The 27088-nt window shown below is 41.1% G+C and overlaps 1 protein-coding gene across 2 annotated transcripts in view; it reads left to right on the top strand.

Moving 5' to 3' along the window:
• ATP8A1 (ATPase, aminophospholipid transporter (APLT), class I, type 8A, member 1) overlaps nt 1–27088 on the top strand; it is a 108789-nt gene that overhangs the window by 59460 nt on the left and 22241 nt on the right. For both annotated transcript variants that reach the window (XM_015413738.1, XM_015413739.1), the window contains exons 19-31: nt 2257–2326; nt 3961–4045; nt 4749–4888; nt 6432–6570; nt 7668–7732; nt 8955–9127; nt 11837–12020; nt 12127–12237; nt 21741–21815; nt 21911–22033; nt 25022–25100; nt 25897–25958; nt 27015–27071. In XM_015413738.1, the coding sequence (XP_015269224.1) occupies nt 2257–2326; nt 3961–4045; nt 4749–4888; nt 6432–6570; nt 7668–7732; nt 8955–9127; nt 11837–12020; nt 12127–12237; nt 21741–21815; nt 21911–22033; nt 25022–25100; nt 25897–25958; nt 27015–27071 (1363 nt within the window). The remainder of the gene's footprint in view (nt 1–2256; nt 2327–3960; nt 4046–4748; nt 4889–6431; nt 6571–7667; nt 7733–8954; nt 9128–11836; nt 12021–12126; nt 12238–21740; nt 21816–21910; nt 22034–25021; nt 25101–25896; nt 25959–27014; nt 27072–27088) is intronic.

Raw genomic sequence — 27088 nt, 5'->3', positions numbered from 1 at the left:
AATCCTATTGCCCAAATCATGCCTTGTTCAAGGAAACAACCTTGATCCCTTGTTCAAATTACATATCATATAACTAAGAAAAGAATAAGGAGAAAGTGCATCAGTATTAATGCTAGCTTTAATGTTATTGAGACTGTGTAATTGGTATTTTGCTCCATTTGTTTTCTTCCTTTGAAGAAATCTTTGGAGGGTCTGCTGGAGCTTCGATGTTTAAAGCTTGGAGGAGACCTTGCCTGCTCTCTAGATCTTGTAGCTACATAGGACTTCTCTTGGTGATTAAGGATGATACTACTTGTAGCAGACCAGACGAGGAAGTACTTCACCCAAAGAGTGATTAACACGTGGAATTCACTACCACAGGAGGTGGTGGCAGCTACAAGCATGGACGGCTTCAAGAGGGAATTAGATAAACATATGGAGCAAAGATCTATCAGTGGATATTAGCCACAAGCTATAGATAGGAACTCTCAGTCTGGGGCAAGTGATGCACTGTATTCTTGGTGCTTGGGGGGGGCACAGTGGGAGGGCTTCTAGTGTCCTGGCCCCACTGCTGGACCTCCTGATGGCACCTGGTATTTTTGGCCACTGTGTGAGTGTTGGACTGGATGGGCCATTGGCCTGATCCAACAATGGCTTCTCTTATGTTGTTATCTGTAATGAATGCATGCATTAGCAAGCCTAGTTGTGATGGGTTTAAGGCTTCTCTGTTTATTTAATGCTTCCAATGATAGATCTGGGAAGAGGAGAACTTTTTGAGGGGTTGGAGGCTGTGGCGGGTGGCCTGAAACAGAGCCCGCTGGCATCTCCCAGTCTGTATCTGGCATCCCCCGCCAGTGGCCGGGAGGTACCTGGCAACCCTAGTATGAGCTTCTTTAACATACATGTATGTGAAGTTACTGCCCACCCTCTCTCTATATTTCATTGTATCTAAAGAAGAGTGTTTGTGCACAAAAAAGCTCATCTGTTGATCTTAAAGGTGCCACTGGACTCAAGCCAGGATTTAGTTTGCTGAAAAGTATTTGTTGTACATAGTGTTTCAGATTTTGTTGCAAAGTTTGTTGCAGCCTAGTGTGCTAAAAAACTGGGGCCGGCCCTGAGAGGAGGCCAGGGGGTGGGGACATGTAGCAAGCCCCTACAGATTTTACCCCTGAGCACTCTGTAACGCTAATTCAGATTCATCCCAGCTGCATGTATGCAGGACCAGCCCTAGATCCAGTGGTGCCCCAGGCAAGTCCTTCCCCTTCCAATAGTTCCAACTTTTGAACACCTTTTTAAAAATTGTGTGTGTGTTACCCTCACAACAACCCTGTGGGGTAGGTTAGGTAGAGAAGGGGAGATTTGGCCCGGGGTCACTCAGCCAGCAGAGTGAGAATACAAACCTGGGTCTCCCCACATCAATCTGCAACTCTGACCACTGTGCAGTGCTGCCTCTACTGATCTGTAATGTTCCAGAGGTGTTGTAATGTAATACTCAGTTTCTCAAACGAGTGTATGCCTGTCTGTTGGTCCACTTAGGAGTCTTGATCCTGGTTGTGTGGTGGGCTAGTTGTGGCAAATGGTAGGGAAGCTCAGTATTTCTGTATACAGTTGTAGGGGCTTTATTGCAATGTGGTATGGCCTGATATTATGTTCTTATTCCAGTGTGGGGTGTGTGGGGGGCTTTCTAAGTTTCTAAGCAGTGTGCTAAGAAGGCAACTGTTCCTGGGGTTAGCCCAGCCCAGGGACATTGCTAGGGCGGTTCCCAGGCCTCCCTAAATTTCTGGGGAGCCCATCCCTAAATCCCACATGGGTCCACCTCCATAGATAGTAACCATGCCTGTGATATCACTAGCTCCTCCGTATGATGTCATTGGGTCCCAGTTCTTTTAATGACTTAGCAATGCCTCTGGCCCAGCCCCAGCCCCCCCCCGGGAAATTGAAAAGTCTACGCCCTTGATTCTCAGAAGCTTCGTTCCTGGAAAATCTTGCTGGTCTTCAAGATTTTACTGGACTCGAATCATGCTGATTCCAAAAGAATGTCAAAAATTAATAGTAACAAAAAAGATTTTGGAAAATATGGTTTCTCTTTAGAGAGCACAGGCAGCTTTGATTGAACATTGCATCGTTGTTAGTGTTTTTAAAAGGTGGCATATCTAGAGTACTTTTCAGTTTTCTAAACTTTTGACTCTCATTGCAAACAGTACTTGGATGAATACTCTGTATCCCATGTTATATACATTTATTCTAAAGGGATTCCTCAAGTTACCTGTCTTTTAGTTCTAGGAAAAGAATGTCTGTGATTGTTCGCACACCTGCAGGAAAATTGAGGCTTTACTGCAAAGGGGCTGTAAGTTGCTGTTTGGTTGCGGGGTTTTTTTAATTTATATTTTTGTGCACTATTTATGGTAAATTGTGAATCAGACAATTAACTAATTGCAGGTAAACAAAGCAAAATCTGTTTGAAGCGCTTTAATTTAAATGGAATTGAACTTGTTTCCAAAGCCCATCTTTAGATGTATTCCGAAGTGACGTCTAAAGATTGCCCAAAAGGAAGCATTGCCAGAGGAATGGGAATATAGTAGGCTTCCCGAAACTGAGAACTGCTAGTAACAAGAGTGGTGCAATGAATTTACTATGCCTGATCTGTTCTGAGGGTTAATGTGAGCACAAAGAAGAGATGCGATATAAAGGATACACATCTGTCTACCACCCAGAAAGGGGCTCTTCAGATGATCACCCACACTACACACACATGCTCCAAACTCCCTGCTTTCATGGCAGTGTTTTTATATGATGTTGGAACAGTTTGATAAAACACCAAAGTTATGAGACAGGGGTCACCAAGAGAAAACATGTGCAAAACACCTATATGCCAGATTTAGACTGTCTGCACTGGTGGCAATGTAGGCACTATTGTATGTTGAACACTCTCATAATATATTGAAGGTACCTGTCTTCAAGAGCTGCGGTGGCTCAAGTGGTTAAGACGCTGAACTGCAGGCTGTGGAAGGTCGGTAGTTCAGCAGTTCGAGACCCGGGTGCCGCAAGACGGAGTGAGTTCCCGTCTCTAGTTCCAGCTCCTGCCAACCTAGCAGTTCGAAAGCAAGAAATTGCAAGTAGATAAATAGGTACCACTTCAGTGGGAAGGTAACAGCGTTCCGTGCACCTTGGTGTTTAGTCATGCTGGCTACATGGCCACGGAAACATCTTCGGACAGCGCTGGCTCTTCGGCTTTGAAATGGAGATGAGCACCGCAACCCTAGAGTCGGACTGGCTTTCAAGCAAGGGAACCTTTACCTTTACTTTTTTACCTGTCTTCAACTGTGTGGCATGGGATGATCTAGCACCGATACTGTGGCAGACACAAGCTGCATTCAGATGTCACAAACGAACTTCAGTTTGTTTATAGTGAGAGGAGGCCTGATTTATTCTTGCACTTCTGCACTCCCATCTCCTGAGGCTCTAAACCCTGGTCTTATCCTTGTTTAGAATTTTGTTTTGTGGGCAAGAAAACAAATCCTAGTTTGTTAAAGCACCCAAAATTGTTGCTGTAGCACGACAAATTGACATTGGATTGAAGATTTCCTGAACTGAGAAGAGATCTTCAGTCTCACCTCTGCACACGAGAGGATGAGAGGAAATGTCCAGGCCCGAGCATAAACCAGGCTCGTTCTTACCAAGACGAAACCAAAGTCTGCTTTTGAGATCCAAATGCAGCTGCCATCAAATACCTATGCCGTGACACAAATGATTGTGAGCATCCATAGAACAGATCACATGGGTCAGTCAATTGTATGTTCAGTTTTCAGTCAACCAGTGTATTTACACAGTGCAGAAAAAACTACAGAAATTTCACTACCGAAATGCGTGCCTGTACAGTAGAATACATAGTTTTCTGGCCACTCCCTTTTGGGAGGAGGGGGCGGGTTCAGTGCTGATTCCCCCCCCCCCCTTGTTTCAATATGTCATACTTTATTATAGGACACTGTAATATATGATCGTCTGGCTGAAAATTCAAGATACAAGGAAATTACTTTGAAACATTTAGAGTTATTTGCTACTGAAGGTGAGTCTGATTATTGAGCATAATAGTAGATTATAGATAAAATTACTAAGGTGATAATACTGTGATTCTGCATCAGTTACCAGTTACTGGGGAAAAGTAATTTCATCACAGTTAGTGCAGTATAGTGTTCTTTGTCGGGCTGCTTCACACATATGCATTACCTAATGCATCCATTCTTGTTTATCATATGTTTGATGTCAGCTGAATGTCAGAAGCCACCCCACTGAAAAAAAGCATTGGCTACATTCAGACATGACAATAAAGCAAAGATCCTGGATCGTCCTGAGAAAGCACCATTAGCAGCCAAATGCTGCTGGAACAGCTGTTGCTTCTTTTCTGCTGCTCAATATAGGAGGTTCAGATAGTTCATAATACTGAAATAAAACAATATTTCTAAATGTGGAGGTAACAAGAAACCAGAGATTGTACTAAATGCTATTAACAAGCCTGATACAACCTGTGGTTTAAAGTCCTCGTTTAGCATCCTTCAGCAAACCTCATTTTATAGGGCAGCCTGCATTCAGATGTCACAGTACACTCTCATTTACCGTGACATCTCAATGTAGCCTCGTATTCAGAAATAATTTACTTGTTCAAGTTCTCCACCCTGTTGCATATTTCAAGATAAAAACGTTGCCTCTTATGTAAAGTTCCATACAATATTTTAGTTATTGAACATCGGCCTGCCCATTTATTTCTTTAGGCTTGAGAACACTTTGTTTTGCTGTCGCTGAGATTTCAGAAAGCGACTATGAAGAATGGCTACATGTCTATCAAAGAGCTTCAACATCTGTACAAAACAGAGCACTAAAGCTTGAAGAATGTTATGAACTAATTGAAAAGGTAATGTTATATATAGCTTGTTCTTTTTTTATACAGTAAATCATGAATTTATTGGAGTTTAAAATATTATACGTTCACATTGATAACATAGAAATAATGTATTACATTTACTGTGCTGTTGGAATTTGATCAGTTTTAAAAAGAGGTCTGCTTCATGAAGCATCTAATTTTAAGAAAGCTGCCATCATTTCATTTGAAAGAAAATACTTTTCAATTTAAAACATGAAGCTTGCATGATGGATACTATGTAATGATGTCGCAGTTGCTGTAACAGATTTACTTCTTGTCCTAAGAGCTGAGTCATTGCCAGGCCTATATTCATGGTGCTGTTTGCCCTGATAGGCTTCCGTCTTCAGTGAGGCAGCTACTAAAACTGGGCAGCCCTGAAATGGGACTGAAAGTATTTCATAACTACATAAAATATAGGGCACATGCTTCTAAATAAGTTCATGTTTCATTTAAGATTTCTTTCCGAAACAGTGGATTGCATCCAAACTCATTTGGTAATATTCACCAATCCCTGCTTCCTGCTGCAGATTCCCCTCATGTAATTCCTCAGGTTTCCTGTCCCCCAGAAGTAGCATTGTAGACCCAGAGGGGGAGGGGGAGGCAAACAGACACATTGATGGAGTTGAAATGGCCACAGCTTTATTGGCTACAGCTGTCAGAGCCTTGGCACACCATAGGGCAAAAGGATCAAGGCATCAGCCAGCCTCCTTGCTGGCCGATGGACATACCACACCCCCAGCCTGCCCAATGGGGATACCATGAGATGGCAGGATGCAGGATTCCGCATGGGCACAAGCCACTGCATGATTTCCCCCCTGCCACTTGAGAGTGAGAGTGCCCCGACAGCCCCCTCAGCTAGGAGTGTCCCCTCCAAGCCCTTACCCCCAGATCCCTTAAGGGGATCCCTAAAGGTGGTTCCCCCCCCCAATTGATCTGGCCCAGTGTTGGTAGCACCGGAACACAGTTGTGACAATGCAAGCAAATAAAATTAACGTGACCCCGTACCATGAACAACAACCCATCACCTAATCAGAATGGTAAACACCATGAACAGCAGAGGGAAGGACAAGCATGGGGAAAGCCAGAATTGACTGCCGCCAGTGACACAGCGAGGCCCTCTTTAATGTCAGCCAGGTGGACCAGAGGGAAGACTCCTTCCCCCAGGTCCGCCAGCCAGCACCCTGCCCTAAGCCAGGCAAATGCCTGATTGGCCAGCCAGGGAGGTGAGGCACAGAGGGGCCTTGCATGGCCTCAGAGACCCTTGAGAAGATTCCCAGCTGCACCGCTGGCTGCAGCAGCCTCCAAGCTCTCCTTCCCATCCTCCGTAGGCCCACAAACAAGAGGCCCAGGTAAGCCAGGGCCCTTGCCTTTATGGAGATCGGTGGAGTGCAGTGAGGGGGAGAAAACCTTGCCACTGGAAAACTTAATCTGGCACCAACCCAGTGTCCTTGATCCTATTTATAATTTCTCCTTTGCAACATTCAGTACTCTTTATGGATTTTTAAGAAAACGTTCTGATATGTTCTTTTCATAGAATCTACAGTTACTTGGAGCTACAGCCATAGAAGATAGGTTACAAGACCAAGTGCCTGAAACAATAGAAACTCTAATGAAAGCAGATATCAAAATTTGGATCCTTACTGGAGATAAGCAAGAGACTGCTATTAACATTGGTAATATACTCAGGCAATATACAATATTCAGTTTTTACAAGTTTCTAAATAATGGCAAAGCCAGAGAAATGTATGGAGGGGAAAGAAATGTGCTCTGGATGTTAAAAAAGTGTGCTATGGCTTTGTCAGGGCCATGCAGGCCAGGTCAAGTGTTTAGGATACCAAGGCAAGGGGCTACCCAGATTTCCAGAAGTGGCTCTGCATAGCTTGCTGGTAATAGGGTGTCTCAGGTGCTCCTGACAAACAAAAGTGAGCCTTTTAAAAATTCTCCTGTCCTTTCCTTAATTCCAAAGGGCTTGAGGAAGAATAAATGTTTCACAACAACAACAACAAAAAGACAATGTCTTTCAGCTTTACTATGATGATCTGTGTTCCTCTTTTTGTCTTGTCTTAGCTGGGAAGATGCATGTCTGAGGCTCAAGCCAAGCATCAAGGTGCTTTCCTGCTTACTATCCACACCCCTTGGTAGCAAACCAAGTTTGGTGAGGAGCCAGTTTGGTGTAGTGGTTAAGGGCGCGGACTCTAATCTGGGAGAACTGGGTTTGATTCCCCACTCCTCCACTTGCACCTGGCTGGATGACCTTGGGCTAGCCATAACTCTGGCACAGCTGTTCTTGAAAAAGAGCAGTTTCTGTCAAGATTTCTCTCAGCCCCACCTGCCTCACAGGGTGTCTGTTGTGGGGAGGGGAAGGGAAAGGAGTTTGTAAGCCGCTCTGAGACACCTTTGGGTAGTGAAGGGCGGGGTATAAATCCAATTTCTCTCTTCTTCTTCTTCAAACAAACCAGCCTTGTTTCAAACATCCAGATAGCTTTCTTTTCCCACTCAGCAGTTTGAGGAGGCTTCTGTATAATCTCATCAGCCACAGAATAGGATGCAGCAACAACTAGAACCCACGGAGAATACTGTGGCAGCTAGGACCCAGAGATACAGCAGCCGGAATTACAAGTAGCACGTGGCTGTCCATAGCACATGGCTGCATTCACAAACATATTTTAGTCATTCGCAATATTCCTGTGAATGACTTAGTGTCAGTAGTTTGATGTCTCAGCTTAGCTCATAGCCAGTTAGAGTTATGATACCATTTTTTTTTTAACAGGGCATTCTTGTAAACTCTTGAGAAAGAACATGGGACTAATTGTCATAAATGAAGGCTCTCTCGATGTAAGTATAATACGACATTTTAATGTCTTCGTCCCTTACCCTTCATTGGTCGCTGGAAAACATTTGAGTGAATTCACATGGAGTAACTATTTGTATCCAAATGATCAAAAAAACATTTGGTTGAACTTTTAAAAATGCAGTACAAATTATTTCCACGAGATGCAATGCAGACCAGCACGCTAAACAACATAACAGAAGCTGCAGTCTCCAACTCAACACATTTTAACCCTAGCTGTGATTTGAAATAGATGAGTTATCCTAGTCACTTGAAATTTCAAGTTATCTGCTTCTATAGGACCAAATGCATCAATTCTGCTATCACGATAAAGGCCCTGAGCCCAGTTGCCTCCTACTTAATCTCCAAGGGTGTGGGTAATTAGAGGAGGGCCTTCCAGTGTAAATCTCAATGGTTCTTAAGGGAAAAGGCCTGTCCCTCAGATACACTAGTCCAAGGACATTTCAGTTTAGCACTTTGCATTGTGATCAGAAACAGGCTGGAAACCAGTGAAGATCTGTTGTTGTTTTTGCCATCAAGTCACAGCTGTCTTATGGCAACCCCATAGGGTTTTCAAGGCAAGAGACATTCAGAAGTGGTTTGCCATTGCCTGCCTCCACATCACTTAGCTTCCAAGCATGGGCTGTCCACTAGCTTAATATGTTCCACCAGAGGGCACTATGAAATAGAAACACTGAGTGAAACATCAATGACACATGCAACAGAAAACTTTCCAGGAAGAATAAAACTGGAGTAAAGCACGGAACTCCATGTAACGTGTCATGTGAATCTTGAAGAAAGAGTAGTCAATTTCAGCATCTAAAAGTAACACAGAGAAAGAAAAACTGGTCTGTCTTCTGAAAGTAAAGCTGTTTAAGAATTTGCAGGCACACCCTTTTTTAAGCTAATGAGAACTAGTTAATTCTGAAGGCACTTTACTTGTGAACATAGAAGTAGCTATTTTACAATGGCTAAAGGATTGTCTCCACTGCCTCCAAAGTGTTTTTTTACTGACCACTTTAATGCTTTTGGGTAATCGCAACAGTATTTTCAAATAAAAACCAAAATAGAGGATATGTTGATGTATTCATACTAAGCATGATAGGTGTATCCCCATGTAAGTGGTAATTGAATCACTGTCTAATGCGATACTTGTTGGAAGTATAAACAGTATAAATTGTTTAAACAGAAGTAAAGTAATTTGTGTCTTTTCTTGGTATTTAATAGGCAACAAGAGAGACATTAAGCCATCATTGCAGCAATCTTGGCGATGCCTTGAGAAAGGAAAATGATTTTGCTCTTATTATTGATGGTAAAAGCTTGAAGTATGCCTTGACATTTGGTGTAAGGCAATATTTTCTGGATTTGGCTCTGTCATGTAAAGCTGTTATTTGTTGCAGGTAAGCCTTTTTCTTCCTAAATTGCCGGGGACGGGGGGGGGGGGGTTGGTCTGGGGGATTGCTCCAGGAAGACTTTTTACTTCAAATTGAATTTATTATCTTTACTAGTTCTCAGAGTAAGAGTGCAAGTAGCATTACTTTAATCCCTACCTACTGTGAAAACTAGTGAAGGTTATAAAAGCAGAGTAATGTTTTAGGTTTTTTCATATAAGTTTATACAAGCCCAGTAAGCATTGTGATATAATGGTGCAGGGGGAGGGGGTGAAAACCAAGAAAAGTTTCATTTTAATTCCATCACTGGATCTGACAACATAATTTCTTCCAAGTGTTCTAGACCTATTGATCTTATCTTCCATTATCAGATTTTATATCTAAATACTATTTATGATTTATTAACCTGCATTCACATGAGCAAAACCAAATTGTGTGGGCTCCCCCCCCCCCCCAGCAGTTCCAGTAGCTGTGCCTTGCTTCTTTACTGTTCTGATACATTTAAAAAAACATGAATACATAAACCCAGGCTGATTTTGCTCAGTTAAATCATCTGGGGATGTCCTATTTATTTATTTAAAACAATTGCGTGCTGCCTTTCCACCCAAATCAGGGTCCCTAAAGTGGCAATTAAAATTCCACTGTTAAAATAATGTTGAAAATACAGACAGATAGATATAAAATATGTTTTAAAAATTAAATAAGACATAAACACATGCACAGGGAATAGGGCTAACAAAAAGGGGGGGGGGAGTCTTCACCTGCTAGCAAAAGACACCAATAGAGGGATACAGATGAATTTCCCCAGGAAGGGAGTTCCAAAGTTTTGGCGCCTTGACCAAGAAGGCTCTTTCTTGGGCAGCCATTCTGTGGTTGGGAGGAACTCCCTAAAAAGAAGTATTCTTATGCTTATCTATAAAGAATATTACTCTTTATATCTTATTTTTCCCTCTGTATTTGGGCCTAGCTCATCAGATTTGAGGGGCTGTGGCTCAGTGGTAGAACATCTGCTTGATATGCAGAAGGTCCCAGGTTCAGTCCCCAGTATCTCCAGCTGAAAGATCTGACAGTAGGTGATGTGAAAGACCTCTGCTTGAGACCCTGGAGGGCCACTGCCAGTCTGAGTAGACAATTTCTGACTTTGATGGACCAAGGGTCTGATTCAGCAAAAGGCAGTTTCATGTGTACAGGTGGGAAAATCCTTGCACATGCCAAACTCACATGTCAAAGGGAAGGCTAGAACCGCTGTCAGTGACACCCAGCTTCCTGTGTTCAGGAATGTTAGTTACATACTGAAGAATTCATCTGTTCAATTTCACAGACAGACACTCTGATCCAAAACAGTGTTTCAGTGGGCAGAAGAATTTCTGACTGTGGCTTGTGATTTTCTCACTTTCCCCCTCATTCTGCAGCCCAAAATGCCTTCTGAAATGCAACCCCTGGGGGACCTCCCCCAGAAAAAGCATTCTGGGTGGGGAGGCAAGAAAGTCACACTCTACAGGTGGAAATCTTTCAGGACATGGAGACACTGTGCTGGATTCAAGCCGTAGCATGAATTCGTACTATCCCAAAACAGTTCACAACATCAGCCAACTGATGAACTAGTGGTGACCGCAGAGGGAAAGTGAGGAATAAATAGCAGTACTTGACTGTTTCTTTGAACTAGACTTTCTGTTGTCTTTGGCTGCTTTCATACAGTGATTTTCCTCCTAGTAGAAAACACCATGTCCCTACTTTATTGGGGAACTTTTGCATGAAGTTATGCTTGGAATGGATTCCAGAGCATTTTCCTCTCAAGCTAGAACAAAGAAGAGCATCATTTGATCTGACTTTAAAAGGAAACAGCATGACAGCTGCAGGCAGAGCCTCCATGTGAAAGATCTGCCTACAGCCAATTGGGGGGGGCAGTGTTTCCCTCCACCTTCAAAATGGCAATGCTCAGCTCTGGCATTCTCCACAATCCCTTTAGACTTTTAAGGTAAAGGTTCCCTTGCTCGAAAGCCAGTCGAATCCGACTCTAGGGTTGCGGTGCTCATCTCCGTTTCAAAGCTGAAGAGCCAGCGCTGTCCGAAGATGTTTCCGTGGTCATGTGGCCGGCATGACTCAACACCAAGGCGCACGGAACACTGTTACCTTCCCACCGAAGCGGTACCTATTTATCTACTTGCAATGTCTTGCTTTCGAACTGCTAGGTTGGCAGAAGCTGGAACCAGAGACGGGAGCTCACTCCGTCATGCGGCACACTCGGGTCTCAAATTGCTGAACTACCGACCTTCCACAGCCTGCAGTTCAGCGTCTTAACCACTTGAGCCACCGCAGCTCCTTTAGACTTTTAACAGGACTTAAAAAAAACTAACTTGGCTGTAGCTGAGCTGTTTGGGGAGAGGGTTGTCAGGCTGGGGGGGGGGACAGCAAGATTCCCGTAAGTGCATAAGTGAGGCAGAAGGGGGTGGGGAGAGGTGGCACCAACATTGAGCCGCATGGAAACAGGTCATGTGCTGCCATTGAGCCAGCTTGCCCTGGCAAGGCGGGCTATAAATTGAAAGTAATAAATAAATAAATTACCGTCCTGCATGCCTCTGTCTCACTCACTGCCGCTTTCAGGATGGGTGAAGCTTTTCCCACCCCTATGTAGAAAAGCTTTATTTAAAAAAAAAAACAGAACCCCAAATCTTACAGTAATATCATTCTAAAAATATCTGTGTGTTTTCTTTTAAGGGTTTCGCCTCTTCAGAAATCTGAAGTTGTAGACATGGTTAAGAAACAGGTAAAAGTAGTAACACTGGCAATTGGTGATGGAGCAAATGATGTTAGTATGATACAGACTGCACATGTTGGTGTCGGTATTAGTGGAAATGAAGGGCTACAAGCAGCTAACTCTTCAGACTACTCAATAGCACAGGTAAATCTTGCCACTGATAAAGAATAGAACAAGATGGTTCTTTCAAGTGATAAACTGTTGGACATTGTGTACATAGTTAAACTTTTTTTTCTATTACCATTTGTAGTTCAAGTACTTGAAGAACTTACTCTTGGTCCACGGTGCCTGGAATTACAGCAGAATTGCTAAATGCATCTTATACTGCTTCTACAAGAATATTGTCCTTTATATCATTGAGGTAATGATAGCACAGTATACCACAACATGTCTTCCAAATTCGTCTTCCAAACCACAGCAGTATTTAAGCCTTCTTTAATATTGTAATTTGAATGAGTATTTCTTCTGTTTATAATTCTGATTTTTATACATTTAGGCATAATATGTAAAGCCAAGTTCTAAGTAAATATCATCATCATCAATATATCTAATTTTCAACATAGCCAGAGCGGTCTATACTTAAATCCAGAGACTGGAGCCATGAACAGACAGGACAGATCCTCCTACAAACCTGAAAATAGCCCCAGGCTTGCAGTAAAATCTGAAATAACACTCACATTGGGGCATTACCCCCAAAAAAAGATAATAGAAGAAGCACCTGTATCTTTAAGAAACAATGACCTCTGCAGTGGCCATTGTGGGGTTTGCTGGGCAACCACCACAGTAGTGCCAGCCTTCAAACCTTTTTTTTCTTTCCATATGAGGCAGGGGAGGGGCCAGGGCTCTTTTGGCCTTTGAGTGAGAATTCATTGGGGCCAGGCTCCATCTTTTTTATTATGTGAAGCTTTTGCTTTTGAATTTTGTTTATACATACATTGCAGGTTACTGAATGTTTGTACTGGGCCAAGCATGCAGAAATCCAACAAGCTGCTGTGCTTTATGGCCTGTTTTACTGAGAGTAAACAAAACCTGTGAGAATGTCACTTTCGCTGATACAATAGCTGCTCAGAGCTCAACTTATTTATAGTGAAATCCTTCGGCTTATATACCTCTGAGAAAATTAAACCCTGGGTTTAATTTCCCTACTCACCTGCAATAATGAGTAATCATTCCTTACAGTAACAAAATAAAGGCTGCAGTTCTCTTCCCAGTTATGTTTCTTGCACTGGCTTCCATATCTGTTTCCCAAAAATCAGGAGATATTTCACTGTGTTTCCCCTACAGTTTTCAAATAAATAGCTTCCTAAGGGTTAGTAGATACAATATGCATATAAATGTTTCTGAAGAATTTAAAGACCATGTAAAGAACAGATTTGTCTTACTAAGTTCAAGTGGATGGGAACCAGAAGAACTGTGGGCTGAAACCAGAGATATTATCAAGGGAAAATGTGCAATGAGTATTTCTGTAGCCAAAAGAAATGTAAAGCCTTGATAGATGTCTGATGAAATTCTTAATGTTGCTAAACCTATATGAGAGGCCAAAGTAAAAGGTAATGGAAATAGAATCAGATGTCTAAATGCAGCACTGCAGTAACTTGTGTGTAGAGGCATATAATAATAACCAGTGTAAAGAAACAGATGAGAATAACAAAAAAGGAAGAACAAGAGATCTGTTCCACAAGATCCAAGAAATCAAAGGGAAGTTTAAACCACAGTTAGGGATTCTGAAAGATCAGCTTGGATGTACATTCACTGAACAGGACAAAAGAATATTTTTAAAAGATGGGAACAATACACTGAAGAACTATGCAGAAGAGATGAAGGATGACAGATTCCTTTAAAAAGTGCCAAAGCAGGATTACAGCTGAATATCAAAAAGACAAAAGTAACGGCTACTGAGGAATTACACCACTTTAAAGTTGACAGTGAAGAAATTGAAATTGTTCAAGATTTTCTATTCCTTGGCTCTGTCATCAACCAAAAAGGAGACTGCAACCAAGAAATCAGAAGGAGAATGAGACTGGGAAGAGCAGCCATGAAGGAACTAGAAAAGATCCTTAAATGTAAGGATTTGTTACTGGCGACCAAGAGTAAGATAATCCGTACTGTAGTATATTCCTCATTACTATGTATGGGTGTGAAAGTTGGACAATGAAAAAGCTGACAGGAAGAAATTTGATTCATTTGAAATGTGGTGTTGAAGGAGAGTTTTATGGATACCGTGGACTGCCAAAACGACAAATAAGTGGGCTCTAGATCAAATCAAACCTGAACTCTCCCTAGAAGCTGAAATGACTAAACTAAGGCTATCATACTTTGATCACATTATAGGAAGATAAGACTCACTGGAAAAGACAGTAATCTTAGGAAAAGCTGAAGGAGGTCAAAAAAGAGGAAGACCAAACATGAGATGGATTGATTCAATGAAGGAGGCCACGGCCTTCAGTTTGCAAGCCCTGAACAAGGCTGTTAAGAATGGGGGGTGAGGAGGTTTGGAGGTTGGCACTTGACAAACAAGGGTCACACTACACATGATCCAAAGAGTTTTGTCTTCAGAGGTCCCAAGTGTTTTACTTCGTAAAGAGAAATTTGGGGGTCCTTGTTTGGGTCAGTACTGGGGCACTGGGAGAATGAGAATAAATTCTTTTCCTCTGCACTGTTATCTCAACCTGAAATGGATGCTGTTTGCCCAGCTGGGGCAAACATACAAGCACATTTAAAGAGTAAAAATACCTTGGAGCTCTAAATACAGAATTCTGATCATCTTGTCTAATCAGGATTCAAAGTGGTTCTTCTCTTCAGGTAGCCTTCACACGCACACATGCAGAAAATCAAGAAGCCTGGGGAAGCCAAGCATACACACACTTGTGCATCATAATTTTTGCTTCCATCAATAGGACTCTCTAGAAACTGGTCTTAGATTAATACTTTTCTACTAATATTATACTGTTCTGTTAGTAGTAGATTTTCTTAACAGATTTACTGTTACTAAAAACTCTACTAGTATTTGTTTACTGTCCTTGTATTATAGGTGCGTGCATTCGGATCTACCCGAATGGGAAATATACATTTCGACATCCCAAATGTATCCGGGTTTTCTCGGGAAAACCAGAAAAAATCCCGGCTATATTCCAGAATTACCAGTAGATCCGAAAAACAGAGGAGAGGCTGGAGTAGGTTGCTCCTGCCTGTCAGCAGTTTTTCAGGCTTCTACTGCAGTTCCTTTAAATTTTAAAGGGATTGCAGAAGACAGCCCAAGGATTAAAATCGACTTTGCTGGGGGGAGCAGACTGTTCCGGCCGGCTCGGCTTGGGGCTGACTTCTCGTGTAGCCCGGTTTAAACCGGGTTGCAGTAGAAGCCATCCCAGCCAGGATCTGTGTTCCTCAGGGACCAATCTCCTTGAGGCATACAGATACTGGACCTGGCTGGCTCCTTCCGCAGCACTGCTTAAACTGTGCTGCAGAAGAAGCCAACCCAGCCAGGTTCTGCGTGCCTTGGGGAGCGATCTCCCTGCAGCATGCAGATCCTGGAGCTGGCTTCTCCTGTGGCACAGTTTAAACCAGACTGCAGGAGAAGCCAAGCCAGCCCCAGGATCGGGCTGGCTTTTTAACAAAATCTAGTATTTTCCTTCTTGGGTATATTGGACCCAAGAAAATCTGGGATTTTGCGGAAATTCCATACCGGTACTGGGATCTGGGATTTTTCAGAAATACTGAAATTTTTTCTGGTCCAATAGACCCGAACCAAAAAATACTGATTTTTTTAAAAAATTGCACGCCCCTATTGTATTCTGCTTCCAAGTGTAGAATCAGTTGTTGACTGAAACATATGGAAGCTTGAGAATGCAATAAAAGAACTCAGTTTCAATGGTTTTTTAATTGTTTCCTATTAAAATGCTAATTTTGGAGTTTACAAGATGTTGAGAGTTCCTAAAATGTTTATAGAAAATAAGACCTGCAGACCAGTTAACATACTACTACCCACCTCCACATCTTACGTGGCTGTTAATGGCTCTTGTCAATACAATGAATGAATGGACACAATCAGGGGTCTTGTTGTAGAAAAAGAGCTGCCGGAGCTCATTAGCATAACTCATTAGCATAACTTATTTGCATATGCCACGCCCCCTGACATCACCGGAAGTGACAGAAGGCCACACCCCCTGACATCACCGGAAGTGTGTCAGAAGGCCCGGCTACTTACCCTCCTGCTTCATCCTCATTCCCAAACGGAATGAGGATCGAAGCAGAGGGCGGGGTAAAGAAGGGGGCAGGGCTTCACCACGTGACCGCCCCGCCCCCTAGAGGTTCTCTTCCGGAGCTCCGTACCTGAGAGCTCCCCCCCGACTAGAGCCCTGGACACAATATATATCACAGGACATCTCTAGCAAGGACAACTGCCTGTCCTGAATCTCTTTTCAGTTTTCGTAGTGATCTGTGTGGGTGAAGCGAACTCATTGATTATTTGTAAGCTGCTATTTAAAATGCAGAAATCCCCCCACATCTCTCACCCTCTCTGTCCTTCTCTCTATCTCTTTTCTTGAAATTCAGAAAGTAATACCAAAATATATCTAACCCAAATCTGATAAACATTATTCAATAAAATGTATATTGAAATTACATTTCCTAAGAATAAGATATAAAATGATAGCATAAACAAATATTTAAGAAAGTAAATCTTCGAAATGACTGGAATATGGGAAATTCAGGGTTTAATTGTATGCTGACCGAGGTGTTTCATGTATTTACATAATGTTTTGCTTTATGCCTTATCCATTAATAAATTAATACTATAACCGCTTATAGTATATGAAAGTAGTGCTTCTCTTTAGGTCTTCGGATAAACTGTATGTGGCTAACTTTAACTACATAAAGAGTCCCATTCTCAGCTGTATTAAACTATATGTTTTAGCTGTCCTAGCTATTTCACAATTAAATTTGTAGTCATCCAGTTTGCACAGAATACAGAATGTATCAAGACTAATACAGATCATCACTCTATTAGGTCTGTGCTGTCTAAATGTGTGTGTGCCCAGTGCTCCTAAATAGATAGTCACTGCTACCACTGTTAACCATGCCAGTCACCTGTTCTGAGCAGTGGGGGGGGGGGACTGACTTCAGGAAACTTTTGTGACAGCTCCAGTCATCTGTTTAAAGGAGGAGATCCCTTCAGTCAGCTGCTATGCATGAGGAGCCCTGGATTGGGGCCAGTGACAACACAGAGAGCCGTGTATGTGTATTTAATGTTCTTGTACTGACAGTGACCAATGGAGCAAGCTAGAACCCAAATCAGGAATTATCACAGAATTACCAATAAACATACAGCAAGAGAGGTCTTCCATTTTTAGGTTTTCAAGGCCATAACTTCATTCAGCAGAAAAGGTAAAATATCTAGGCACAGAACCAATGCAAATTTCAAAGCCCTTAGACCATGAGCGTCCAATTAGATATGACATGTACCTGTCTTTTTACTGCCTGTGGAGGTACCTGCAACTTTAGGGATTTAAATGTGGGGGGGAGGCACAGGAGGAAAGGGCCAAACTAAGGGTGTGTGATTGGCATAAAATGAACCAAATAAATGCCCAAAAAATATTTTATTGGTATTTTTCATGTATTTATTAAGCCAAAGGTAGAGCAGAGATCAGAGCCGATCTTTTTGGCTTTTATTCGGGCGGGCCAGCCCCAGCTGAAGCCACACGGAGCTGTCAGCTCTGCACCACCCCAGTTGATCCTCTTTTGCAGCTCCGAGCTGCAACTCTGCACTTCCTCAGCTGGGGCAGGCTGGCTCCTCTTGCAGCTTAGTTTAAACCAATATTGCTGGCTAATCGCTGTTACAATAAAATTCATTCATTAGTTTAAACCAAGCTGCAAGAGAAGCCAAGCCCAGGGGTGGCGGGAGCTGACCGCTCCATGCCACCTCAGCTGATCCTCCTTTGCCCGCAGCCTCAGCAGGGCTCTGCTGGTCAGCCTGGCTCACATCGGACTGCCCAACAGAGCCTGCTAAGGAGCCAATCCTGCAGGGCGAACTCTCCCCAAGGCCAGCAGAAAGGAAGGGGAGAAGGTCTGAGATCTCCTTTCTGCTGGCCACAGCTCCTGAGGCCAGCAGAATGGAAAGGGGGGGGGGGGGAGAGATCTGAGATCTTCCCTCCTTTCTGCCAGCTGCAGCTCCTAGAGGCCAGCAGAAAGGAATGGGGGGGGAGGAGATCTGAGATCTTCCCGTCCTCATTTCTGATGGTGGGCTGCCCAGCAGAGCCTGCAAGGTACTCGCTGTGCTTTGAGTTCACTTGCCGACAGCTTGGCTTGCAAAAGCCATTTAAAGGGAACTTTCCCTTTAAATGGCTTCTGCAAGGTGCACTGTGCTGCACGCGAGTGAAGCTGGAAGCGGCATGAGTTCACCCACCCCCTTCTCCATTGTACCCTATAGGGATAGTCCCCATGGGGTATAATGGAGCCAAATAAATTCAGCAATCCCGATTATTTCCTGAATCCCAATATCATACCGATATTGGGATTCAGAAATATTGGGAAATACCTATATTTTTCGAGTTCAGGACACCCAAACCCAAAACCAATGTTTTGAGTTTTTTGCACACTCCTAGGCCGCAGTGGCTCAGAAGTTAAAGACGCTGAGCTGCAGACCAGAAGGTTGGGAGTTCGAGACCCTAGCACCATGTGACGAGTGAGCTCCCATATCCGGCCCCAGCTCTTGCCAACCTAGCAGTTCAAAAGCAAGAAATTGCAAGTTGATGAATAGGTACCACTTCGGTGGGAAGGCAACAGCATTCTGTGCACCTCAATGTTTAGTCAGGCTGGATGCACAACCACAGAAACGTCTTCGGACAGCGCTGGCTCTTTGGCTTGGAAACGGAGATGAGCACTGCCCCCTAGAGTTGGATTCGACTAGCTTTCGAGCAAGGGAAATCTTACGCTGAACACCTCTCCCAATTGTCCTTCCCTGACTTTCAAAGCAGCTGTGAGGCTGCTAATTACTTTAAAACTGTGGAAAATCCTTATCCTTTCACTCCTTTAACCCTGAGAGAAGTTCCCTGGGGAGGTATCTGCTGTTTCCCATCAAGTATCTTTTCAACACGCTTGGTTGATTCCAATTTATTTCAGTCTGTGTTCCAATGTGCATATCCTAGACCCTAGAGTTTTTCTGTAGGCCTGCTAGCTGAAAGAGGATGAGCACACTCTGATATTTCCCCAGCTTTTAAGAGATCCATTTGGTTTCGCCTCCTTCCTCCCACCATCCAGAATACCAGCAGATCAGGCAAAGCTAAAGTAAGGCAAACACAAAACAAATAATTTAAGAATAGAAGGAAATGGCAAATTAAAATTTGCTGTTTGATTTTTGTCATCTGGTTCTTGTCTGTCAGGCTCTTGCTTACATACGTATCTAATACTTGTCATACAATGGTCTCGTCTAGTGCAATTAGTAGAAAAAGAAGACACTATCCTCCTGGCTTTTCCATTTGATCACATCCTGTTCCCTTCTTTAGTGTAGCCCCCATCTTGCATAGCTTTTGTTCACATGGGTGCCGCAATTCCTGGCATAGCCTTCTTGGTGGTCTAAAGGGGTCCTTTTTCACTAGTGGAAAAGCTAGTAGGATCCAGTCCTTTGTTCTTACATTTTTAATTCAGTAAACTGGCACAATAAAGTTTTATTCTGCTGTACTAGTTTTAAAAAATTCCTGAAACCCTAGCTTAGATAACAGTTATTCCAGGGCCAAAATACTAGGGTCTCATTAAAAAATACCGTGGTTCAAATTGATTAAAACATTTAGAACATGAAGGTTCATTTCATTTACATATGATTTTAATTAATAAGCAGATGTAAACTGCTACTTCAGTTGTCTACTTTCAGATACGAAAAACCTTAAACATTGTTTAGAAACACATTAGCATTTAAAACAAATAATGTAACCTCCATTCAACCTGCCTGTACACTTTTCAACCTTTAACAATATTGAGCAATGCGTGTAAGAACGCACATAATCTGCTATATCAAGAATAAGTATCTAGTAAAAATTTACTAGGTGGTCTGCTTGAAGTTACCAAATATTCAGCAGTCCATTTTGAAAGTTGGGGGGGGGGGGTATGCTGTATTTGTGTGCCTGGAAACATTTTCAGGATGCACCCTTTTTACAGTTGTAAAATGTTAAAATGGAGTTGTTGGTGGGGAATACAATTATGGCCTAGGGTTTTTAAAATAAACTACATTAAGTGAGACCAGGAGTTTGTCCTCTCACTCAGTAAGACTTCTTAGTTTTTTCTGTGATCAGAAAACCACACTGATACTACAAAGCGCTTTGAAACTCACTTTCAGTTAAATGGTGGTTGTCAGGCAACATGTGAAGCTGATGTTCAATAATCATGGATAAAAAGCAACCTTCGGCTTGCTGAAACAGTAGAGCAATTAATTCATGTGTATTTCCATCTGTTGCCCATGTACTTTGCCTCCCACCCAGCACAGAGATGGAATCCGTAGGCTTAAGCACAGCTCACTCTGCTATTGTGTTGTGTTAGACTGGTCACAAGTGCATCTGGAAGAAACTGCCATTTGAGTGATCTTAAAATATACAGAGAACGTACCTTTCACAGTGCATCTGAAAGAACTTCTTCAAAACTGTGCCGTACATTTCACTTGATAGTGCTAAAGAAAATAGATGTTGGCTTATATGCTTTTGAAGGGTCTTTTCACTACTGCTTGAATTGCTAAATTTAAAGATTTCAGCTGTGATAAGAAATGCAAGGTTGATCAGTATGAAGGCACCAAACAATTCATTGTTTAGTTATTGTGAGGATTTTATGCTTTAATTTTTTTCCCTCCAACAGTATGACAACATTGGAGTTTGTCACATTTCTCACATGGCTCTGTTCTTCATTTCAAACAGTCTTGTTTAGGAAAAACTTAGTTTATTTTCTGGGGATCGATTTCATAAGTAAACGGTTTACTGGGATTGTCTTTATTTTTATGAACTGCTCTGTGAGCTTTTATTGAATGAATGGCAGTATATAAATTTGAGTGTAAATAAAAATTAAGTATCGAACTGCCTCTTTGCAGTTTACTTTTGTGTCCTAGTATTTTCTGCTTTATAAGACAGAAAAGAAAATTAAGCAGACATTTGTTTTCACTTGTGGTCAAACATTTTCTGGTATGTTAAAAGACCAGATTGTTCACAGAACCAGTCATCTGGAGACAGGCCCTATACATGGAGAATTTGTAACAATTCATGCTCCTATAATGAGGTTAAATGAAACGTGAACTGTGGCCAAATCTGTGTCACGTTGATGCTCAATATCATTTGACTAGCAGATCAGACTCGCTCTCTTTTGCTTTAATATTGTCGGTCATCTGTGTTCCAAATTGCCTGCAAGAGATTGTAAGTTAAATGTAATGTCATATTTTGCATTCAGCAGAAACATTCATGTTCAGACAATAAGGTTCTGGACAGGAACAGTCTTCAGGAAACCTACCTGTTACTCTTACAACATTTTAAATGGATGAAGAGCAGAATAGTTTAGAAGCTTTTTCATTTAGAGGTCCTGTGATTTTGCAGATTATTTGCAATATATATGCAGGTTAAATTAAGCGTTATGTTCTCAGTGTTCTAATAAATTTGAACCATGATGTATTTTAATGAGACCCTAAATACTAAGCTTAGAACGAGAACAATATTCTCTGTAAATATGACTCCACAACTGTGTATTTTATTTGTAAGACCTAGTTATACTGTGACTTCCAGATTACTTATCTAGTTGAAACTGAAAATGTATTCAGAAAAGTACCTAAAGATTTATGCAGGAATGTCCTAATAAAATGAAAGGTTTTTTTTTTTTTTTTTTTAAATGCATTTCTTTCAGATTTGGTTTGCCTTTGTTAATGGATTTTCTGGACAAATACTGTTTGAAAGGTGGTGCATAGGACTTTACAATGTGGTAAGTTTTCAATGTATTGCTTTTATTTTTTCCCCAACAATTATTCCTAAAATATAACGACTCTTTATCAAGTTGATAATTGGTTTACACATTAGATGTTTACAGCTATGCCCCCACTGACACTTGGAATATTTGAAAGATCCTGCCACAAAGAAAATATGCTGAAATATCCTGAATTATACAAGACTTCTCAAAATGCCCTGGACTTCAATTCAAAGGTAAAAAATGGGAGTATTATATTAATACATTTCGGTTCCTATTTTCGTTATTTGCAGTTAAATAGATAAAAATAATGAAATGGTTCTGCATCCCTGTTATGTTCAGTAATTGAAGATAGTTACTGAATTTGCTGGGTCCACCTAGCCACATACAGAACACCATGTGCACATTTCCAGCCCTTTCTTTGCAAAAGCAGCCCCTCACTTATCTTGAAAAAGCGACTCTTGAAAGTGTCAGGAAAATCTGAGCAGGATTTTACATGGCATGAGGAGACAGGCAACCCCTCTTTATATGTAAGTTCACAAATGTTTGCTATTGATATACGGGGTTTCTTGGATCCTGGCCAATGTGGAAGCTTTTTTGGGGGTTGGGTTTTTAAAAATTATTTTGTTACCTCAAAACATTTAGTTGGCAAGATTGTATATTCATATAACTCGCTGTATTTTTGACCGATAAAGATGCTGCCCACAAACTTCAAGAGCTGTTCTGCACTGATGCTTCACTCAACTTTTATGCTACCATGGGTAGGAGAGACCAGACAAGCCTAACCTTAGATGTTGGTCTGTTCTAATCAATTTAAAGTAGCGCTTGCAGCTGTTGCACAGATGTTATGATATTGAACCATGCCATGTCCTGAAGGCTGTTAATCCTAGAATTTGGCCACTGAAGCTAGCCCTACAGGAGAACAACATCGCATGAAAACACACTGTCTTATAGTGGATGAGACCGTTGGTCCATGAAGGTATTGTCCGCTCAGATAGGCAGTGGCTCTCCAGGGCCTCAGACAGAGGTGGTTCACATCACCTTATTAACTGGAGATGTCAGCAATTGAACCTGGGATGTTCTGCATGCCAAGTAGATGCTCTGTCTCTGAGCCATGGCAAGTTTGTAGATAACGCACTGTATGAATAAATAAAATGTCCATTTAATAATTCTGATATGTAAAAATACATATTTTGTGTATTGTTTTATTGATCGCTCATCCTGCAGAGCTGCTGGCTCTGAGCGATTTACAGTTACTCAAGTTTTCACACAGGACTAACAATGATTCATAGGGTATGGGAGGACAACATATAATTCTTTAAATCGCACACTTTTGCAGCCGACGGGCTGCAAAATGTGAATAGTTTGCATAATGCTTCTGAGTTAAACTGCAGTACCTGATAAGAATCTAGAATGAATTTTATGTAGTGAAGTCCTTGAGAGTAATGACATGTCTATGTTTGTTAATGAAATTCTGTAAAACTCCAAATACACCAGTTGCTCTATATAAATAATACTCTGATTGCAAACAGTTAAATTTGTACTTGCATTTATAATTCTTATAAAAACAGGAGAACTAAAACAAAAAAATTGGCCTTGGCTTCATCAAATTTCACACAACTTAAAAAAAATACTTTTAAAAATTTGACATGGTTTTTTGAAGCCTTAAGTTCATCACCAACACTAAATTTATTGCTAGGAAGATATATACAAAATGTATGTAATATGTCAGTTGCCAGTACATCATGTTTCTACAGGAAATCAAATAGGCCAAATTTTAAACAAACATGTCCTAAATAAATACACAAATACTTTACATTACTATGACCATTAAAGATCTGAATGGTTATGTGAATTCAGATTAAATTATTACATTTGTACCCCCACTGGACTGTATATTTGTATGGTATGCACTATTTTACAGGCTGTTTGAAGCTTCCTTTAAGTTACATGGCCTTTTCAGTCACAAATATTTAAATTATTAATTTTAGAAGAGCAAATGTGACTGAAATGCATCACTATATTGCATTGGATTTTTTATAAGTAAATGCTATGAATAAATGTCTACTGACTACCTGAGAAGACAGAATTGTTGATACAGGTTTGATGTGTGAGGATTTTGAATCGTTGTTGTACTGAATGATGATGTGTAGATTTGTTATGCTAAAAAGGGTCAGAGATCATGGGGCCATGACAGAGGTTAAAGGATTAGCATGTGACAATAAGTATTGGTCAGGAAAATGGAAAAGTAGGTCTAATTTTATTGCACCCACCTGTGCTTTCTGTCAAATAAAACTTGAGGTAATGACACAGCAGGGAGGCGAGACAAAGGTTAATGAGCAACACAAGTTCCAGTGTGCGAAGTATTGTGGCATAAATTGGATCATACAACCTTATGTAACTGGATAAAATAACAAAGAGCTTCAAGACATGGTGGAACATTTTTTGAGGCAGGCAACTTAATTTCTGCTGTATGAACAGCCTAAAACTATTAATGCACGTCAATTTAACACAATAAGGCTGCAATCTTAGGCACAGCTACATGGGAGCAGGCCTGATTGAACGTGGTGGGCTTAGTTATGAGAAAACATTCATAGAACTGGGCTACACAGATCATGTTTTATAAAAAATGTCTAATTATAAAACATGGTATACAATAGAAGTGCCCAAAACTGTTCTGTTTTCTTACTTCTGTATGAAAACTGTATAATTTACTATACAGAGCACTGGGTTCGTATGTTTGAATGTACTTCCCGCATAGTGTTCTTTTAGTAGGAGTTGGTAGTGCTGTTTTATAAATGTGTATGTAAATAGCAAACATAAAAAGCTATAGGTAAGGAATCAAGAGCAAGAAATTTATCAGCAACCAGGGGTGTTGTTTGCTTGTATCCTCATTTTCTTTTAATCAGAAAAAACCAGAATAAAACCCCAGTTGCTTAATTTTACTTTTGGAGTTTTTACCAAAATCAAAATAGGTACACGTTTGCATTTTCTGTGAATGAGATTAAAAGGGAAAGTGAGTGAACACCTTTTGAGAAACAGAAATAAATAAATGACCCATGAAGAGCTCTGAGGCAGAAAATGCCTCTCAGTTATATTAGTTCTTAGAGGTGGCCTTTTGAAAAACACATTTTCTGATTCTAACCAAAAGTGAAAAAGAAGGGTCAGAGTTCACAGAGTTAGTTTTATCACAAATGGTTCTCATGAATGTTGTTTTCCCTTAGGTTTTCTGGGTTCATTGTTTAAATGGCCTTTTCCACTCGGTAATTCTGTTTTGGTTTCCACTAAAAGCTGTCCAGTCTGGTAAGTAAAGAATGAAATACAGAATTTGAATGCACTGTATTGCTTTAAAATGGCAATTTCCAGGATTAATCTTAAAGCCGACTCTGTGTTGGCCTTTATATTAAAAGGTAGCCTTCTCAATAACCATACATTTTATATTCCTTTTTTCTGTTGGACCTAAAACTCAAGTTTAGAATGTGGTGGGAGCTAGGGATCCAACATTTATAGAATATTGCTATTTATGTTACAGTTAGCAACAGTGTTTCCTCTAAGTTTGAGCTAGCTCACAGTTTTTTAGCATTCCAGCTCACACATTTTTGTCTTAGCTCAGGAAGGATGGCTCCAAAGCTAACTAATTCATGCAGTAGCCAAATTACTCGCTCTCAACTTTAATGCCAGTAGCTCACAAAGTAGAATTTTTGCTCACAAGTCTCCACAGCTTAGAGGGAGCATTAACAATTTAAGATATCTGAATAGTGGTTTGTTTTGCATCAGAATCCTTTCACACAGTACAGAATGCGGTAGATAAATTCTTGTACAGAGCGTGTTATTGAAAGACAGTGGCAGTTGATATGAGTGGCATTTGGAAATGTGCTTCCAAAGGAAGATTGTGCGTTGTTTCAACTTGTGAAATTACAAATCCATTGAAAATAAAAAAGAAGAGGTGAGCCTCAAGCTAATACTTTGAAAGAAAATCAATTTTTTTCTGTCAGATAAAAGCTGCAAATGTCCGATACATTTCCATTCAAACAATTCCAATTTTTCCATTCAAACAATTCCAATTTTATTGATTATTTCCCTTTACATTGTCTTACAGATACTGTATTTGCAAATGGGAAAACTTCAGACTACTTGCTTTTGGGGAACATAGTATATACCGTAAGTGATGCTACTATTAAAGCAGCTTACAAGCACAGTAGATTGCAGAGCAACCTCTCATAAGAAGCCAGTGAGCCTCCTCTTCCAAGTTCCCTGCCTTGGTGCTCAGTGTGCCACCATCATGCTAAGCATGCTGCATCTTGGCAGGCTTATCCCTCTAAATGGGCGGCAGAGTGAAACAAGCATACCTCAATCAGATCTCAGCAAATGGTTGCTCTCAGTAAAAGCAGATCCAGACATGACTGTTTCAGCAAGAGCACCTATTGAATGCAGATCCAGACATGACTGTTTCAGCAAGAGCACCTATTGAATGCTGCTGATGCGCTCCATACTTAGCTTTGACCTCTGCCTGTGTTCACTTACTTTTAGAATTTCATCTTGGCTAAATCACTTTCTGAAACTTTGTTCTAGTGGAACTTGGGCTGTTGGTTGGAAGAAGTCATTTTGATGTCTGATATTTTCATAGAATTTTCTTTGTTCCTTTCATTTTCTCCCACAAAATCGGATAGCATTAGAGATAGTACTATGCCGTACCAATGACCAGTGCCTGCCCATGGAGCAAGTGTTGGCGTTCCCCCCCCGCCCCAGATTGAATCATGAGGGTGGGGGAGCCTATTAGGGCACAGTGCAGGAGCACTGACCAATCAGGAGGGTGGCTGGCCAGCCAGGTCTTGGGGCCACCGCCATTCCCCAGTGATTGAGATTTTTACTTAGTTTCCCCAAACACCTGGACTTCCATTTCATGCAGTGAAATATGAAAATTCCCTGTTTCAAAAGGAGCTTGCCCCCATCACATAGCATAAAGAATTGCTCTGAACAATTCTTAAGGGCCCACAGGCTCACTGAACTGGTTTCGTGATGTTTTGGATCTTGGTTTTATAACTTCTGAAACTGTGCATGTGTAAAATGTGTTTTAATATTAAATTGTTATTTGGAATTAAATTGTATGTTGGCATGTTGAATGTTGGCCTTTATTTTGAAACATCATATTTCATTCATTTAAATTGCTATAGCTGTTAAAAAAGTACAGTAACTTTTTTCCCCTTCTTTTCTTAGTTTGTGGTAATAACTGTATGTTTAAAAGCTGGATTAGAAACTTCATACTGGACTGTGGTAAGAAATTCTTTAAA

The sequence above is a fragment of the Gekko japonicus genome, unplaced genomic scaffold (genome assembly GCF_001447785.1).
Source record: "Gekko japonicus isolate JY-2015 unplaced genomic scaffold, Gekko_japonicus_V1.1 scaffold670, whole genome shotgun sequence".
In the NCBI taxonomy this organism is placed as follows: Eukaryota; Metazoa; Chordata; class Lepidosauria; order Squamata; family Gekkonidae; genus Gekko; species Gekko japonicus.
The sequence above is the reverse complement of the archived record's forward strand: the minus strand, read 5'-3'. Positions and strand labels throughout refer to the sequence as shown.